Genomic DNA, 20,136 nt, shown 5'->3' on the forward strand with positions numbered 1-20,136 from the left:
CTTGTGATGCCTTGAAAATTCATTTCAAGCCTGAAAACATGAACTGGGACAGTGACACAGGGCTGCTTTTTAATGCACCCATTTTTCCTATTGAAAGTTAACTGAAAGAGTAATGAATTGACCTAAGTCCCGCTAAAATTAGTTTGCTTTCTTTCATTGGATGCAGCATGTGCGATATGCGCATCTTCAAGTCAAAGATAAATCAACTTTTTTACTGTCACACTATCTGTAAATTTAACTATTGAACTATTGGTGAACTATTAAGCTAGAAAATTTGTGAAAATTGTTTCCTGCAAAGCAGCCTCATTGGTACTGCTTCAACACCAGAATTTTGCAGTGATTACACACAAACAAAATCAAGAAGTCAAACACTGCGTGTTATCTAATGTTTCCATAAGAATTGCACTGGCACTCAGTTCAATACACAATGCTAACTGCCAAGGCAACAGGGTAAAACCTTCGTCAGCTCCAACTTACGTGAAAAATACGTTTCTGCAATTCAGCAACGCTAAGCTGTTCTGAATCGTTCCTTGTACTCTGGGCAGCTGGTCACATTTGTTATGGCAGTGTGTGTCCTGAAATGCAAGGACCTCAGCTCTTTTCACTGCCCTTCGTTTTTCTAGCTCTTTTGAGAATGCTGCAGGGCTAATTCCTGAATTGCAAGCCAATAAAACACCCTGGAATAAGTGTTACTCTGCAATGTGTCTTATCTTCCATAACTCCTTGTGCCCTCCACTGCAAACTGACAGATGTTCAATAATGCTTTTGGTACTGTTGTGCATATATGGGCTTCATTTGTGCTTATCTTACAAACATGGTATATGTGAGTAGCAGAGCTATGAAGGTCTACTGAAATCAAAGGGAAGTACTGAATTAAAAGGAAAACAGCTGCCACTTTGGAACTAACACATTTAACTAATTTAATACAGCTTCCATTCTAAATCCTTCAAAAACAATATTAATTGATACTAGGTAAGAAATCTCATGCTCAGTTACTTATTCAGCAACTCCTGGTTTCTCTCACCATCTCAACTAGATTCTGAAGCATTGATTATTTGTACTGTTTCTACATCACAGCGGTGGTTATCTTCTGAAATGTTATTCTGGATGTTTCACACAGTATCTGTAAGATTCAATCTTTTGTTTCTTACCAGCTCTCAGCAAACACCTCAGGCTGGTTGTTAACAATTAAACAGAAACACTGTCCTTTATAGGCTATCAGTAACATTTATTGGTACAAGAAGCAAACCAAACAGTAGAGGCACCAGGTATTGTCTATCAAAAGTAAGATCTTACCTGGAAGACCAGATCCCAGACTGGCAAGATCAGCAAAAGGATCAAAGTTCTGAGATTTCACCTGGCTGAAAGACAGACCTGAAGAGGCACTGGACTGGCTTCCAGTGGTAAAAGCTTGGCCTGTATAATAAGAAGATACATCACATACCTGGTCTGTTTGAAAATTGAGAGAAAGAATAATTCCACCTCATGCAAACCTCCCCAGCATTCTCTGCTTCACAGCATCTTTTACCATGACAAGAAGCACCATTACTATACAGAATTGAAACTATTTAATTCCTGTGTCTTGAACCTAAATCTGAAAAACCACACAAGTGCCTTACTAAAGAAGCTTCTAAGAAGCAAAGTACAAATGCATGAAGACATGTTTAGCATTTTCAGGTGATTAAACTGACCAAGTCTGGAGTATTCCTCTCATGAAAAGATTTAATTTCATTGTACCTTCACAAACAGGCTTCAGCTGTGGTGACGCTGCATTGGTGGTTGAGGAATCTGCCCAAGAATCCCATCCACTTAAAAGATCTGGGTGGCTTGTAGAAGATGATATTTTAGGTAGCTCTGGTGTCAAACTACCTACAGAAGAAAAAAGAAACATTTTCCTGTTTAAGAAAGCCATCATAATACACATTTTGCCAATACCAACAGAATGTGGACCATATTGTCAGCTACACAGCTTGCCTGAATTTCTCAGTAATAATTGTGCAGTCTTAAACAGGTCTCAGAAGGTTTTTACCACTGGAATTGCTTCACTTCTATTTTAAAACATCCCACACACTTCCTAGGTAAGATATTTTCATGCACAGACAATGCCATGAATTTAACAGCTTAGGTCTCCTGACCTAAAGGACCAGCTCAGGTATGGATCTATGGCATGCTCTGTTCCTGACAACACAGCAGGTAAGAAGAAAGCAGCAGTGCTCCATGAATGGTGCTCTTTATCACTCAGTGCTGCATGAATGGTGCTCTTTATCACTCAGCAGTCTCGGTGCTACACATGTGAAGCCAGGTCAAACTGCAGGGTTGCCTAACCCAGGCCTCTTGTGACAAATGTGCTTCTTGGACAATTAATACACCCTTTTAGGCATAACACATGAATGAGTGCATACAACTGAGAAGCAGGATACAGGAAGAGTAATTTTTTCTGGGAAAAGGTTAAGACTCTCTAGCTCCATGGATAAAAGAAAAAATTTCTATATGAAAAATAAAATAACCATGCCATCTAAACAAAAAAGTCACATTTAAAAACATGCAAGGGTGTTTCCGCTAACTCCTGGAAAATGTCACATCCCACCTAAAGGTATAACTGCCATCCCTGACACTTGCAAATGACTTCCCAGTTACTCACTCACATGCACTATGAGGTGAGCCATCCTCAGAATGAGATATGCTATGTATGGAAGACTCAAAGCTGCACGCCAGCTCTGAGCATTCTCCTTGAGCACAGCTTGTGGAGACTCACAGGGAAGCAGGACAGCTTTTGAACGTAACCCCAACTTTAATGCTATGGGACCAGTCAGTGCCAGAGGGAGAGGTGGTATTTCAGTAAAACCAATACATTTAGTGGTGCTCTAAGGCATTTCATAGACATAGGGTTTAGAAAGTTTACCCAGCCATCCTTACAAAAGCAGTGACATTTTGAGGCTTTGAATGTTTCAACTACTACATCATGGCCTCTCTCACTTCTCTCACCTCCTCAACTTTACATTCTGAATATTGATATCAAATTCTCTTAATTAAGGAAATAATTAAAAGCTAATTAAATACCCCTCTAGTACCTCAATCTAGTAATACTGTTTATAATTAGATCTTACAGCTGCAAAGCAAGCACAGCAAATACTGTGCAACAAATATCTGCTGAACGCCTGTATTCCAGCAGTATTCTCTGCTGCACATGAAGGGAAGTATCAGAATAAAACACAAGAAGTATGCACAATTTCCAGCCCTTTATCCAGACCCAAGCTTCATCTCCCTGCCTCAGAAACCATGGGCAAACTGCACCTATTTGCTTCAATACTCAGGACCCCAGATGTCTGCTACACAGCAGTGTCACTGGCTGTTAACACACTTATTTGCCACTTTAGAGCTCATTGTATCATATGCTACTCTCAAAAGATAAGGAGGCCTCGAATTAATATTTATTTTTAGACTAGAAATTAATTTTGCCCTACAATTTCTACTACTAAAAGTCTTTACAGGGGAATAAGAAAATTAACAACATATTAAATTAACTATTATGAAAACAAGTTGAGAGAAGTAAGAATAAATTAAAGTACAGTTTAATGCACTTGGAGGATTAAGAACATACTATGGGAATCAGCTGTTTTATAAGAGTTGGCTTAAGAGCAATCAAGTTCATCACCTCACCCACCCTGAACTAAGCAGGAAGTAGCCTACTGCTACGAACTGCAGTAAATTCACTATTAATAGCAGAAGCTCATATACATCCACTACACTTATCACAAAAATCTGAAACAATGCAATGTACAATATACTGAACAGATAACCTATTCCTCCTGAAACTGTTTATTCTTGTGCTATCTTCTTTTTAGTTCTACAACCTGGGCATTATGTCAGATTTTAACATCAAGAAATAGTGTTATTAACATGATACTCTGACTTTTACATATTCTAAAGAGGTATTGAGGCCACATACTGAATCCCCATTTTTATAACTGGCACACTAGAGTTCATACAGACACATTAATATAAAGGAGCAGAATACATAAAGAAATGGTTAAACATGAACTGGAGCCCAATATTCCAAAAATAGAAACAATTAACATCATAGGCACGCAGATCCATACCTGGTTGTCTCTTAAGTTTTTTAATATGCATATTGATAATCTTTAGCCATACAGCAGTGAACCACTGGAGGTCAGGGCAAAGAACTGTGTTCTCTACTAACACTGCTCAAACCAAGCTAAGATGCAAGAATAATTTGGTGGTAATCAGATCACACTTTCCAGCTTCCCAAAATAAGAGACCTGCTGCATTCTACTATATCCTACACACAACTTCACATAAGGTTTTCTTTATTTAACTTGTCATGTCTACAGGAAATCCTTTAATCACAGACAACAGGATTTTCTGTGAACCAAGAGGCTGGTTTAGTATGATGCAAGGTTCTTTCAACCTTGTCTAAAGCCTGTCTGAGAACACAAGTTCACCGAAACTAACTTCTACTCAGGAGAAAACTAAACTGATCACTCAGGTTTCTTTTGATCACCTTCCAATCCTCCTGCTGTCTTTGCAGGAAATACATTTCTGACTCAACCTGCTTTAAAGATTATCTGCTGCTTGAAAAATCCAAAAGAAAATGAAGTTACCTAGTTAATACACAGCTGTTTATCAGCAACAGCATATTTTCCTATTGCAGGACAGAATGCCTTAAGAGACCGGATATTATATAATAACTATCTTTCATTTTAAAACTCCTATGATTTTAAATTTCAAGGCAACATTTGAGAAATACACGGTTAAAATTCTAAATCTTGAACTTGGTTTCCCTGGAACAGCTTTACTCCTGGTATCTGTAGCAGTTTAGTAATCATTTATTACTAACTACTAAAAAAGCTTATCCATCACTAAAATTTGATTCTAGACACTTACTACTGCTCCAACAGTAGATTCATCAAATCTCACTACCACAGATTATTTTGAATGGTCACTGACATTACTACTAATTTATTTTTAGTTTAATTTTTTTCTCACTTTAATGACCTCATGTTTCCACTTTCTTCTGCTCAATTCTTCCAAATATGTCATTTGAGAACATGTTCTTATTTGTCCTTTCTTCTCCAGTTACTAGTGATCCTATCCCTTCAGAATTCACAAATTCACATTAAAAGCAATATAACTATTAATATTCCTAACTTACTTGATGAAATTGATACCCATAACTGGATAGAATGATAAAGGTTCAAACACATACATCATTTCAGCTAAAAACAGATAAAAGCTCCCATTGGAAAGATAAAGGAGTATGAAATGTTACTCCAGTTCCTCCACTTCCATACAGTTTTTAAAGACTGCATATCAATAGAGAAATATTGGGAAATCACTGCAAAACAGCAGGCTGAAGAGAAAATAGGTACATTTTAAGTAACTTTTTCTACGTTGACAGAAAGCTCCAGAAATGACATTGAAATAGCAGGTATCCTAATGCACTTACCAGGGTGCAAGCTATCAAGCAAAATCAGGTGGAGTAGGCACAAAACAATAAGCATTGATGTCATATGGAAAAATATTCCTTTTTATTTTGTACTTGCTCAAATGTTATTAACAGCTGAACATTGATGGTGGTCTCCTTATGGTTGCAGATAAACATTTACTGAAGAGAAATACTAATTTTTTTTATTTTTCCAACTTAAATTTAATACATAAAAAGGGTTTTCTGTCTCCTCTCTGATGCAATCGTTCTGGTACTATTTAACTGGGAGAAAAGAACTGGCAACAATCTTATAAATGTGTAAAAACCCTTAATGTTAAGAAACAAAAAAAGACTGAGACGGACTCTTGTCTGTGTTGCCTAGTGGAAGCATCAGAGGCAATGGGCACAAACCAAAACACAGCGAACTCCACTAAAAATACTTTTTTTTCCTCTAAGGTCTCTCCAACACTGCTACAGCTGCCCAGCTGTAGAGTCTACATCCCTGGAAGTACTAAAATTCAGGAAGGACAAGGTCCTGAAGAGCCTGTTTTACTTGAGCCTGCTCTGAGCACGTCAGCTAGAGAATCTCCAGAGGCCCCTGCCTCTCAAGAGAATTAGATTTTTGCTGAGATCGTAAAATATGCTGAGTTGCAAGGCAACCACAAAGATCATGGAGTCCAGCTCCTGGCTCTGCACAGGACAGCACCAAGAATCACACCATGTGCCTGAGAGTGTTTTCCAAGCACTTCTGGAACTGTCGTCAGGCTGGTGCCCCAGTGCAGGGCAGGGCAGGAAAATCCCCACCCCTTGACCAGCTGGCCATGCTGTGCCTGATGCACCCCAGGACAGGGTTGGCCCTCCTGGCTGCCAGGGCACTGCTGGCTCAAATTCAACTTGCCATCGACCAAAAACCCCAGGTCCCTTTCCATGGAGCTGCTCTCCAGCCTCTCATTCCCCAGTCTGTCTGTACATCCAGGGTCACCCATCCCAGCTGCAGAATCTGGTGGAGATAATGCTCCACAGATCAGTATTGATCAAACCTTCTACTGAGCAAAAAAAATTATCATGTTTGGTAACCTCATGCAGTGACAGCAATAGCAGCATAAAACTGGCTGCTATACAAGTATACAACTGAAACATACAGCTATTACTATCTACAGGACACAATAAAAATATTGTGAAGGAGGCAGCAAGTGGAATCCTTTCAGCAGAATCAACCACACCTAGAACATAATGATTAATATAATAGCAGAGGGGGCAATCAGCTGAGTAGCCTTTTATTTCAAAGAGGAAGCCCTCCTGTCAGTCAGACAAATACTGCATTTTTTCTCTCCAGTTTACCTGTGACTAACACTCAGAGGCAGGGTCAACTAGAGCAACTGCTAAACAAGGGGGGGTAGGTTAAAGGCGCATGCAACAAGCCCTGGGAAGAAATCACTCTGTATTCAGGCTAAGGTATGTGATACCACCCTTCCTAGCTACCTGCACATTTTAAGTAGGAGTCTGTGTGAGGAGAGGCCTGGACTTCTGTGTTGGACAGAGCCAGCTCCAACAGACTCACCACAAGGCCAAGGCACAGCTGAGCCTCTCAAACTAGATGGTGGCATCTTTGGGGAAACATGTTAGAAAAGGCAAGAAATGCTGCCCAGCTTTTGTAAGAGAAGGGAGAGAGGCATGAGAGAAACAGCCCTGCAGACATCAAGGTCAGTGGAGAAGGAATGGGAGGAAGTGGTCCAGATGCCAGAGGACAGATTCCCTCACAGCACGTGGGAAAGACTACCTTAGAACAAATATTCACACTGCAGCCTGTGGAGGACCCTACACAAGGGTGGACATATCCTGGATGAAGCCACAGCCCAGGGAGAGCAGCTTGCACAGCAGTAGGTTCCTGGCAGGAGCTGCAGCACCAGGAAGAATCATGTCCATGTAACGATCTCTTCCTAAAGGACAGTACCCTATAGAGACTCATATTCTTAAAAGACTGTATCCTGTGGAGACTCATATTCTTAAAAGACTGTATCCTGTGGGAAGGACCTGTACAGAAAGAGGGGAACAAGAGAGCAGCAGAGAAGAGCTTACAGACTGACCACAACTCATATTCCTGTGGAAAGAACCCACACTTTCTTTTCAAAGTCAGATTTTAAAAAGCTGTACCACTAGTGGCTCTGCTACTCCACCATTTTTGCAGATGCCTGTTTCTCTTTTAAAGAATGATGGGAAGTCTGAACATATCACAAAGTTTTTTGTTTAAAGATTAAGAGATTTTAAAATAAATGCATGAGGAATAGGCTTCGCCAAGAATACATCAGAGAAGTGAAACAAATAAGATTAGAGTATTACATAACATACTTTCTAAGTATATTACTTAGAAAGTAATATACTTAGAACTTACAATGCATTCAGGTCAAGAAGGTGCAAGCTAGCCTCAGTTTGCACTTAAAGAACTGGCTATATTATAACTTGACTGCTCATTTCATTTTTCCAAGGTTTCCAGAAAATCTTTAAAATCTGAATACAGTCAACATAGCATCCTATCATCTATAAAGTAAGTTTGTGTATCCCTCAGTTTTAAGATCATTGAGAGGAAACTCCATCTCCTAACATATGGTTAGCAATACTAGAAACCTTCTCACATCACAAATGATAGCATGACATTATACAGGAAACGCTTTCTTCTTGGTGCATTTGCATCTGCACTTCCAGAATACAGAGCTAATTAAAACAGCAAACACAACAAGTGGATGTATTAAGACGCTAATCCACCTTGACTAAGCTGAAAGACAAACACACAGAGGAGAGGAAACTGTTGAGAAACAGACACCAGAAGCACACTTACCTAAATTTAAGAAATCTGAGCTGGAAGAAGGTGGAAATGAACTTTGAGTGGAAGGAACTGTATTAGCTGTAGATGTTGAGGTTGGATTAAGGAAGTCCCCAAAGAGATCTGGACCAGACAGGGTTTGATTCTCTGAACTTGATGACATTGTGAATGGGTCAAATGGATCAGCTGAAAAAGAGGCAGAAAAGAAAAATCTTATGACAAATTGTAGAACAAATGAAGCTGAAAAAGCCTTAGTCCTCTAGGGGCACAGACAAAAAGCAAAGGTCATATTAGTAACTGCAACAGCCTTCTGAGAATTTTTTGTAGCAGAGTAACCACCTGTTCCCTCCTCTAGACAAATGAACTTTCACATTGATAAAAAAAGGCTCTCAGCCATACATAATATGAACAGCTATGTCTTCAAACACAAATTCCTAGCAAGACTGCATACAATTCAATGATATTGTTAATTTCATTCATTTAAAGACCCATCGTAAGTTTGAGTGACCATCTGCACACGCACAGAAGAACTACATTTGTTAAATGCTCTATAACACCAAACTTGCACCAAATTTGACAAAAATGGACTATTATTCTATTGAAAAGAATATCAAGTAAAACATTCACACTACCATTTAGACTTGAAGGCATTGGCGATTCCGGGGCAGAAAGCACGTCAACCCAAGAATGAAAACCAATAGAAGTAAGACTTCAGCAGGTCTCTAGTGATCCCAGTGAAGAAAAAACTAACTGGAAGAGTATTTATAATCAGCATGGAGTAACATGTGACAGTCAGCTGGAATCACAGCTTTAGATCTTCCTGTTTCTGCTGCCCTCTAGGGTCAAAAGCCCTCAAGAGCCCGGGGAGTCCTGCCAGATTCACTCAGAAGCTGAAGAGAAGGAATAATCTTGCTATAATACCCCAGCACATCCTCAGGTAATGACCTTAATGTACAGGACTCAGTAACATTTCAAGTAAATTTACTGTAGCATCACATGTAAACAAAATCTCAAGCATAAGTTTGTTGTGCAAGCCAAAATATAACAGTGGCCAATTATTCTCACTCCTGCAATTATCTTTCTCTTAATACAATTCAATGAAATACATTGAATGAGAATGACTACAAGAATGAGATATGTGACTACTGCTCAGGTGTTTCATGCCGTAGACATGGTTAAAGATAGATAAAGTAATAATGTTTCCCTTCTTTAGAAATCCAGATTCTTCACTGACCAAAGTAACAAAGTTCAACAGTGAACTGCCTTAAAATAAGCAAGCATTTTAAATCATCTAAATGTTCTATAAAAAATACTTTTCACTTGTCTATAGATGAAAGCTTTTAGTCTCCTGAATTATCTTCGTGCAAACAAACAAAACCTTGTAAAGTTTCCCAGTTTATGCAACTAATATTCCCAGAAATCTTACCGTTAATTTCAGGCAGAGAATTGTTATTCCCAAAACTTCAGTAATGTGGCGAAGAGATCAGTATCCACTGCTAAGAGGAACAGAACCTCTGAACTAAGACACCTTGTTTAAATACCAAGTAGCACCATGTAGCATTCCCTTTAAGGATACTGACCTGCTAACAATATCAGTAAAACCAGCAAGAAAACACCTTTTAGCAGTATCATTATCCTACTGGTTTGAAGAATAATCTACAGGATTTCCAGCTGCTCAGCTTATGTGATTAACACTTAAAAATCCCACGCAGACTTTTGACCTAAGCAGCACAGCTCAGTACATGTAATGGCATTGCTTTACATAAAGTTCAAGAAAGCAGTAAGTTATGACAATTCTATGCCTTAGTAAGGAAAGTTATGGATTTAGGAAAGGATCTAGCATGTAACATTCATATGAGAAAGTTAAGAATTCTTTAAGATACTGAATTTCCTTTAAATTCAAAATTTGATACTTTTCTGTTAACAGAGTTTAAAGTTTACAGGATGCTGGCAACATTACCGAATACCTGGATAAAGTACAGGTATTTCTCAACTTCATGCAAAAACAACACCTATTCTATCCATAGTCTTACTATGGACTGACATGTCTTCACCATACTCTTGAAACATGGTACTCCTTTTCTAAGCACAATGCAAGCAGCAGTTTTCATGTGTTGCCCAGGTGACACAAAGTGACAAGTGATATTAAACTCACATACCTGAAGACATGGCTGCTGCTGAAGACGTACCCTGAGTAGCAGTTGGATGCTGACTGCTGAAAAAAAAATCTGTTCCTTGTCCAAGAAGATCTCCAGTGGACTCTTCTGAAACCTGTGACACACTACTCACGAACAGATTGTTCAGCAAGTCTGCATTACTTGGTGAAGAGTTTATTTCTGAGATAGGCTGTTTCTGTTCTGCTGAAATATCAGAGTCTAGTCCCAGCAAGTCTACATTCTCTTCAGGGAGAGGTTTTTGTAATGGTGCAGATGGAGCTTCAAAACTGGCTTCAAAAAACAACTCTCCTTCTGGAGTAGAGTCTTTTTCATCAACAATTACTGCACTTCCTTCATCTGCAAATGTAGGGAATTCCTCATCTGAAGGCTCACTCTCTTCCCTGTCATCAGATAGCTGAACACGATCATTTTTAGATGAACTGTCCTCTATTCCACTTTCTGGCGTTTTTCCTTCTTTGAGAGAAAAAAAAAACAACATCTTTAGATGACCAGGATTATTCTTCTGATTCAAGTAAGAGAGACTTTCATGGTGACACCACACGAAATTAAATCCTAACAAACAAAAACTCACATAAGAATTGATGAAAAAGGAACTAATTTGCCTACCACCTCTGCACAGGGCAATCAAAGCAACAGCTGACTACCCTATTTGCCACCCCATTATGGTAGGTATTAGGACCTTTTCAAAATGAGACTGACTTCAACATCAACCTCAGATCATTGTGCCACTTAGAGCTTATAAGATTTCTCAGTAATTGCTGCTCCACTCAATGAAAGCATAAGCAGCTGTTGACGCTTTTGCCAACAAAACAGCACTCAGAAAAGGGAGTTACACATGTGCTATAAAATTACATTTTTCTTAGTCCTGCTTACTGATCTGGACCCCACTGACTAGACTACTTTGTTTCCTCTGTTCCTCAGCCAAAGAGGGGCTGTGGGAGTGAAAAGCTTCTTTGCAGACCTTTAAGGTTAAGATTTTTACAGAAAAAGAAAAATTTAGCTCAGCATTTAAGTTATACTCAACACCAAACCCCCTTCCTTGGTGTTTATCCAAAAGAAGCAAAATAACTTCTTGTTATTCAGCAAAGCTCACTCTTTAGCTTTTCTTCATGGGTAGTGAATTAGAGACTTTTGCTGCATAAGAAGGCTGAAGCATTCACTGAAAGGCATACAAAACAAACATAAACCAAGCAGTTACAACCTGTACCTTTCCAGTCCAGAGAGTGAAAAAAGTTATTTGCATCAGTACTGCTGCTGTGCGGGGATTCTGTATCAGTAGGTGCACTTTCTGAAGACTGCTCCAGCTGGGATGCCTCTGCTTCATATTGTGCAGTTGAACCTGGCTGTCTAGGCAACTCTGGTTTCCCTATAAAACAGAATTTAAGCCAGAATCCTTACAGAGAAACTTCTCAATCCTCCATGTGGCAGCTGATACTTGGCTTTCAGACTGACTGCTGTAGGAAAACAATTGTCTGCAATCAATTGCTCTGCAAAGGCAAATTCCTGCTCCTGCTGTCTTTGACATTAGCATTATTAACCTTTGTTTCAACTGCAAAAATTGTTAAGACCCTGTTTTAAACCAGGACATTAAATCAGAATCATAGCATAACATTCAAACATTCTATTTACATTTGTAGAAAAATGTAATTAACATTCATGAACAAAAAACATGCAAGAGCTATGAACAGTATCTGCAGTAAGAGACAGAAAACCAGGAAAAAAAGTAAATGCAGCTGTAGAAAAACCCAGAGTATACAAAGCCAGTGAAGAACATGGAGTTATAAAAAACACTACAAAGGGGTTAATACACTGTATGCTGCTATGAAGTGCTTCTTATATTTCTTATTTTACTGAAATCAGTTAAGTGACTTGTGTAAGGCTGAGTGGGGCACAGTTACCTACTGCTTTATCATCTCTCAAAACCAAAGTTATCTCAAAGCAAATTAAGAAGAGTCCCTAATTAGTCAATATTTATCCACTGTTTGAAAATACTGGATGAATGCCTGGAAGAAATCTATTTGTCTAAATTTAAATGCGCAACTGGTAGAGATTTTTTCACACTCCTTCGACATTCTCAGTTTTAGCTTAGGGATGCTGAAAAAATTATCTCAGAAAACATATATGAAAGATCATGACTAATGAAAGAGTAAATTCAATTTTAATAGCAAGTTTTTAAAAATCAGTTAACAGCACTTGCTTTTGTCTTATTCCCTTCCCACCAATCTTAAGAAACAGTTTCACTGTAATTTGAAACCCTTACATTTCACGTATCAATCAGAAAATGGAAGTCACCTAAGAAAATAAGAGTAACTTTTACAGATCCTCACCATCAATGAAACACCGTAGCTTTTGAGGGCTGAGAGTTTTGTTCACAGCAGGATTAAGCTGAGTTAAATAGAAAATAGCCTAAATCATAATACAAACAACACATATCCCTGAAAAGAAAAAGAGCAGCAACTATCTTACATCAAAAGAAAGGTACTTGATATGTACCCATATTAACAGCATAGGGTGAGATCTCAAGTATCACTAAAATCACCATAGTAATCTTCATCATGCTTCTTATCCTCGAAACACAGAGAAGGCTTAAGAGCTTGAATGAAAATGTCGAAGCTAATTACTGATACCAAGAGAAGAAAAACACTGAATAGCATTAACTGGAATTAATGCAGGCATCTACAGATGAAACACTGAACATGTAGCATTAACAAAAAATCTGCTGGAACATATTAGGAAAAGTTGAGGAAATTAATTACAACATTACATGGCTATGTATAAGAATGTTGATAAAAACATTCTTACCTAAAACCATTTGTGAGGAATGCTCCCGTAATTTTAAGTGAAATTATTCTGATGCCAGTTTAGCCAAATAAATCTACACATTGTGCCTACAAATACTGGCTGTTACAATTCAATTTGCTAAAAGTCCCTCCCTGCAAATGGCATATTCATAGCTCTAATGGATGCACGTGTAAGCACAGTGAAAGTAAGACAGGGATAATAACAATCCATTACCGGAGGATAACTTAAGTTCCTTCATACAATGCATATTTCTAACTGCTATTTACAAAACCCACTTTTTACATTTCTTTTAATTAATGGACTATTAAAAATTAAACATGAGCCTCAAACACTAAGTACATTGAAAACTTTTTCACATTCTCTAGACTACATTCTCTAATTTTTCAAGGGATTCCTTACCAAATTTTGATAAAATCTCTTGTTGTTCTTCTCGGGTAGAGAAGAGGATCTTGGGATTCAGTCCTTTTATATTCATGTTATCCCAAGGTGGCTGTTCACAGCTGGGCCTATCTCTGGGCTCTACCTCTACTTCCAGATTGACTTGAAATAAATCAGGGTATTTCTCTTGTATGTCACAGGCATCCAGATCATACCTGTAAAGACAGAGACAAGTAGATTCTTGATAGTGATGGCTAACTGAATTAGACCTACTGCAGTCCAAACCAAAACTTCAAAACAATTCGTATAAAACACAAAAAATGCTGTATTTGTTTACTTTTCCCATTTTGAACAGGTGGTATCTTTGTACATAGTTTTTTTGTATCATGAACAAAAGTTTCAGTTTCCTTAAGGTGAGTAAATAAAAGAATTTTACTGCAATCATTTACTTCCTACATTGACTATATTTCCTCCCCCTGCTTTATATGTTGATGTTTGGCAGGTTAAGCAGTTTCAAAGAAAATGTCTTCCAGTCTCCTACAAAGAGGTGTCAACATACTTGGCAAATTTCACTGTAGTGGCATTTCGGGGCACAAAACCTGTATGGAACTGAATCTGAAACATCTTCATTGAAGCCATCTGTTAAAAACAAGAAATACAGGAAACTGCATAAACCCACATGAACAGCGTGAACAGTATTCTGTCTTTAACATAATGCAAAGTATTATCTGTATTAAAGTGCTTGAAAGTATTTGCTTTGCTACAATTTCCATTTAATTGCAAGTATACTTTATCTTGAAAGATTTAAATGCAGTTGAGACAGAACAAAAACACATCTATTACTACTACTAACAAACCAAAAGACCTTGAGTCACGTATGTCTCATCACTAACCACAAAACAAACTACCAAAGTCTTTAGTATTTCCAGATCCTGTTCTGGATGCTAAAATTGCATAACCTTCATTACTTTTCTTAATAACATATGCTCAGAAAAATCCATTGAGCAGTACACTAACCAAGAAACATACATCACATATAAAGGAGTCAATTTAAAACAGTTTTAAATATAGCACATTTAAAAGGACACTTCAGAAGGCATGCAAAGAGGTGTGGTTTTGTGCAACTTCAAGTCAGCCATTCATTCCACACAATTTTAGGGCCTTTCTGAACTATTTTAGTCACTCAACTAAAAACTAGTTGACAGAAAAACTACTTTCCCACACCTCATGGGAATGCAAGTGTCCATAAAATGCTACTAAAGAAGATTCATGTAGCTCCTGGTCTTGCACAAATCCAAGTTACAGCTCATGGATAAATGTAGCCTGCATTTGTTCCCTACCCTTAGATACAATATCTGTGGAATAGTCTTGCCAATTGTTACAAAGAAGTCACACAGTAATAGTCCAGAAAATAGAATAAAATGTAATTATGAAAGGTCTCCTTGTAAATGAGCATTTACTGATTATCATAGCCATAAATCAAATAATATAAAAAGCTTTGCTACAGGTTTTAGGGGAGGGTGATCCTTCCACTCCATTCCGCACCAGCAAATCATCATCTGTAATCCTGTGTCCAGTGTTGGGCTCCTTAGTACAAGAGACACAGCCATACCGGAGAGAGTTTCTCTGATTCTTGCATCCCTACCACCCCTTTCCTAGAAGATAAATTAAACCCTGTCTCAAATTAGCTATGAACAAGTAGAAGATATTCACAATGCCCAGCTCTAAACACAGGAGAAATCTTGAAATGTGATGGATGATCTCTGTAAGAGTTCTGCAGAGAACTTCAGGGGGCAATTTACAGCACATAAAACTAAGGACACATTGAATATTGTTCTATCAAACCTCCAAACCCAGATCATCACACATACTGTTAATGTACCGCATTTTAGCTGACAGGTGAAAAAATTCCAGTCTTTTCTGACCAGTGAACAATTGCCAGAGAAATCACATCAAAGAAACTATCATGACTAAAAGTGATATTGTACAAGGAGTTTAGCCTAAGCTTGGCTGAATTTCATCAGTTTATGCCTTTTTCCTGAGGACACTGAGCCATATAGTAGCTATTTTTTTGTGCATTAAGGAATCAGTCCACTGAGTTTTTAGTTTTGAGGTGTTCTGGAAGGTCTAGTCTAACTTCTACAGTGTGACAAGATTTGATACTTACTTTCCTACTCACAAAGTAGGAAAAAAACATGGTGAAAACAATTTCAGTAACAGTAACTATGTATGAACACACATGTATATCCCACATGCACAGAAACTGGTTGAAGAACTGTCTGGACCACTTTCCACAAAGTTCCAAGTTATTCTAAACTTTGCACTACCCCTCCTTAGATAAATGATATGCAACTCATCTTTCATATGAATTTCCAAGTTTAATTCATGGTTTTTATCTGCAGAAAAAAAGAACACAGCTCTCTTAAACTTGAAGACAGGCCTCATTACCAAGTTTTTGTGGTCTTGCAATACATTTGCATCCATAGTTGAATTAAAAAAGGAAACATGCATGCTCCTCAGTAGAACAAAGACAAGTAAGAAAATTAGCTATAAAAACTGAACCTGACTTTAGAAATAGGGAATAAAACCACAGGGATTTTTCTAGCCTGTTTTGTACAGGCAATCTCTGGAATCCCACTTTTCTGTTGAGTGGTATTTTTCCCTTGTTTGCAGTTTGTGTGCACAGAATTAACAAGTTCTGGCTTGTGCAACTTAACAGATAGTAATTGCTGCCTCAAAAAACTAACTAGGGGCTCTCCTTACAAATATAATAATTATCAATACTGAAGTACATTCTAGAAATGCTTACCAAAGCATCTGCATGTACAACATTAAGAGAGGACATACTCAGAAGGCTTGAAAAGGTTGAATTCACAAGTGAATGAAAACCTCAAATATTTCTCCGAACAAAGATTCATAAACAAAGCAAAGTACTAAGTAGATAACTAGTAGGATACAAAACTGCAACAAAAAAAAAGCAAATCTTCCATTTAGGCTCTTAAATTTATCATTACCTTGGCTTGTAGTCGCCCTCCTAGAGTTGACCTGGCATGATAGATCACAATGAGAACATCTCCTTGGACTGTTATACCCAGCGGAATTACCGCTTTCCCATCTTCAATTTTAAACTCCCTAGAGGAAAAAAAAAATAGCCAGAGTTAATTTAGTTTAGAAAGAGGTAAAATAGCGTATTACCTTAGATTTAGTCTGCTTTCTCCACGGCCTTCAGTAGCTGGAAAGCTAGAAGGACTACAGTATTCTCTCATTTTTCTTGTCTGTGATCACCCACACCTAGTAGTGTCAGTACTATTTGCAATTCTTGTGCAGATACCAGAGCTGTACAGGGGCTAATAAGCAGTCACCTTGCAGCTGCCATGCCTAGGGGATCCCTACAGCTTCCATGACCAAGACACGACACTCTGCTCAGTACAGGTACATCAGGGACCAACGTTCCCAGTCTTGCATCACATGAAGTGAGAAAGGGGTCTTGTCCACTGCTGCACAGTGCCCCCTGTGCCACCCCACCATCATCCCCACTGTTCTGCAAGACCAGATCCAAGCTGCTGTAACAACCACATTCTCTTCCCCATGATTTACTTTTCAAGCCCGGCCAAAAATGGAAAGAGCAATCTAGAAAAAACATAACTGCTAGAATCTAGAAAAACATAATTTGCTGTTTCAGAGCAAGTCATAAGCTGTACTTACTTCATTTTGTCATATTCCTGGGAAGTGGTGGTTACTCTTTCATCTCCCACATAAACCTCACAAAAAGGCCTGCAGCCATTACGCTGCTTACTGAAAAGTGGAACGGGAGTCATGACAATTGATCTGATCAGGATGGGCTTGCTGTGAGGAATAATGGGCTCTTCAGCCATCATGTCGCACATGTATTCAATGTATCTGCCAAAACCAGAAGGCATTTATTTAGTGAGAACAAAATTCTAAGAAATGGGTGAACACATAAGTTAATTCTGTTCTTATCCAGCCTCTAAGCATTCATGAGTGTTAACAGTAAAACACTGGGAACACTTAACACCACCTCCAGCAAACAGATTTTCAAATCTAATATGACACAGAAGGGTCTGTAGCTTTACATATATTGACCTGTAAAATAAACTAGCCACTATTTCAAAACGCCTTAAAACACTAAACTAGAACTATGAATTTTGTGTCTTATACATAATGGATCACTCAGATCTTCATAAAGGCTTTAAATTTGTCCTGATGAATATATATGATTTTGTGGATAATCCCTTAAGTATACTCAAAGCAAATGTGTACAAAAAGATAATCTGTCATTTAATACTAATACTTTACTTCTCACCCTTCAAAATCTAATCCTTTTTGTAGAAACACCCTTACTACCAGTGTCCCTTGCTATTCAGACTTTATGGCTACAAGATCTATCAAACGAAATCAAATAATCAGTTAAAAACATTTGTGAAAGTATACACAAGCCACCTCCACATGCACCCCTTTAAAAAACATAAGGCCTTTTTTACTCAATGGACAGAAATAAATTCTTGTATTCCAACTGAAATTGCAGTGTTCTGACACAATAAAACCTGCTATAATAAACTAGGAAACATTAAGTCTCACACATGTGGAAGTGAATTTTATAATTGAGAAAGTATTCAGAAGCTCTGCATATCCTTGTTTTCATTCCTAACACCTGTTCACTACAGGTAGTACTTGACCCACTTCAGTGGGTACTTAGAGGCTCAGAAAATACAGAACTACTTTCTACTCATGATACAGCAAAATACTTGGAAAAACAGATGTTTGAACACAGACATTACTGAAATAATTTAACTTTCTACTATTTAGAACTGAGTAACTACTTGCTTCAACAGTACCTAACAGTACCTTTTATGAGAAGGCCAAATGCCAGGGGGACAGCGTTTCATACTGAACATATAAACAGCAGCTTCAGCAGTAGTGAAGAGACGACAGAAACACAGAAAGGAACAAACTACAACTGCAGATGCTGCTCTTCCATCCTAGGAAAAGAAAATTTAGTTTTTTAGTAACCTTAGTGGAAAAAGCATTACCCAAGTTACTGAAGAACATCCTATTATGTATCCTGTGTCCTATCATTGTTTACTGTCATGCATGATGTTCAAGGTCTAGTGCCATTATTTCAAGTTTGTATCTGAATGTGAAAGGTTTTAATTTAATTTCCACATAATACAAAATATAGTACATATTACCTTCTTGTTCAAATGTGAATAATTACTTTAGCTTAACACTATTTGAAAATTTCAGCTGATGTTCTTTTACCTCACTGTCTAATGAGGTAATGGGCACTGACTAATGCCCATTTTTTAGGCTTGTTTTCTGGCTGCTATCTGTAAGCCCACATCAGTGCTATTTTTGACTGACAGCCAAACAAATCTCTCCCAGGTTTGTTTGCTAGCAACACTGAACAGAATTTTTATCATTCATTTCTAGTAATCCTAGTGTACACTTTTTACATCACATATGGCACACAGCCATAGCTAAAGGTCTCCCTCACACAGGGGGAAAAGGAATGAGTTAGATACCTTGAAAAAAACACTTCAAGGGAAAGATGTTACAAAACCTGATACTAATTCATCACATCTTACCTAACTGACAAGCAATCATGTGACACCGAGATACTAGAAGTATCAAATTAATATAGAATTAGATGCCTAACCTCACAGCAGCACTGCAAATCATATTGGTTTTCAGGAGCTGACATTAACTGACTGCTTACTTGCAAAACACTGCATAACTCACAGTATGGTTTGTCAGATTAACAAATCCCCTTTTTGACTCTGATAATGATATTCCCTATTGACTGCTAGCTATACCGTATCAATGGACAGGTTTTGAATGCTTTCCAGCAGCATTGCAAGCATTGTCACAGAGTCATACCTCTCTTTTTACTGTGCAGTAAAATAAGAATGTCAAAATTTCACTTGCAATTCTCTTACACTAACATAAGAGTGACCTCACTTTCAAATCTTGAGCAGAGTAACAATTCTCTAAATTCATTCCTCCCCACCACGACATTTGACATGATGTGGCTCTATAGCCAGTTTTACTGCTTTTTTGTTATATTGAGGTTGGTAATACTTACGAGAATAGCGACAGTTACAGAGCAATCTGCTGTCAGTAAAAGCAAGTAAATCAGAAGTCTCACAGCCAGTTTCTGAAATTCTGTGGCTACAGATTACATTCTAAATGAACAGTAGTGGGATACACAGTGCACACCCATCTATCACACAGGAAGCAAGAAACAGAGCAAATACTGAAGCAGTAGAGCAGATTTTTTCTTCTCCCAAAGGCTACTTTGCCTTAATACTGCATGCATACTGCCTTCCACTCTAAACACAAGTAAGCAAGGGCTACATTACCCTACTAATTTCCCTAAGGAAAAAAATGATGTAAGTAATGTCCCTACAAACACAACAGGAAGTTATTGGGCTCCCAGTAAAGAAGGCCAGTACCAGTCACAAACTGAATGGTTACTAACACCCCTGCTCATA

The 20,136-nt window shown here is 38.1% G+C and overlaps 1 protein-coding gene across 2 annotated transcripts in view; it reads right to left on the reverse strand.

The window, feature by feature from the left end:
* The window catches only part of GAK (cyclin G associated kinase), a 62,813-nt gene that overhangs the window by 11,292 nt on the left and 31,385 nt on the right, over positions 1-20,136 (reverse strand). The window contains exons 15-24 of one of the 2 annotated variants that reach the window (XM_085043313.1): positions 18,491-18,624; positions 17,330-17,524; positions 16,639-16,756; positions 14,184-14,263; positions 13,646-13,839; positions 11,652-11,810; positions 10,427-10,894; positions 8,283-8,453; positions 1,738-1,869; positions 1,297-1,416 (exon numbers count right to left, since the gene is read on the reverse strand). In XM_085043313.1, coding sequence (XP_084899439.1) covers positions 1,297-1,416; positions 1,738-1,869; positions 8,283-8,453; positions 10,427-10,894; positions 11,652-11,810; positions 13,646-13,839; positions 14,184-14,263; positions 16,639-16,756; positions 17,330-17,524; positions 18,491-18,624 — 1,771 coding nt within the window. Of the gene's footprint in view, positions 1-1,296; positions 1,417-1,737; positions 1,870-8,282; positions 8,454-10,426; positions 10,898-11,651; positions 11,811-13,645; positions 13,840-14,183; positions 14,264-16,638; positions 16,757-17,329; positions 17,525-18,490; positions 18,625-20,136 lie in introns of both variants that reach the window. The other variant, XM_085043312.1, reaches the window with a different exon arrangement.

Source organism: Lichenostomus cassidix, chromosome Z, assembly GCF_008360975.1.
Source record: "Lichenostomus cassidix isolate B80296 chromosome Z, HeHo_3.0, whole genome shotgun sequence".
NCBI lineage: Eukaryota > Metazoa > Chordata > Aves > Passeriformes > Meliphagidae > Lichenostomus > Lichenostomus cassidix.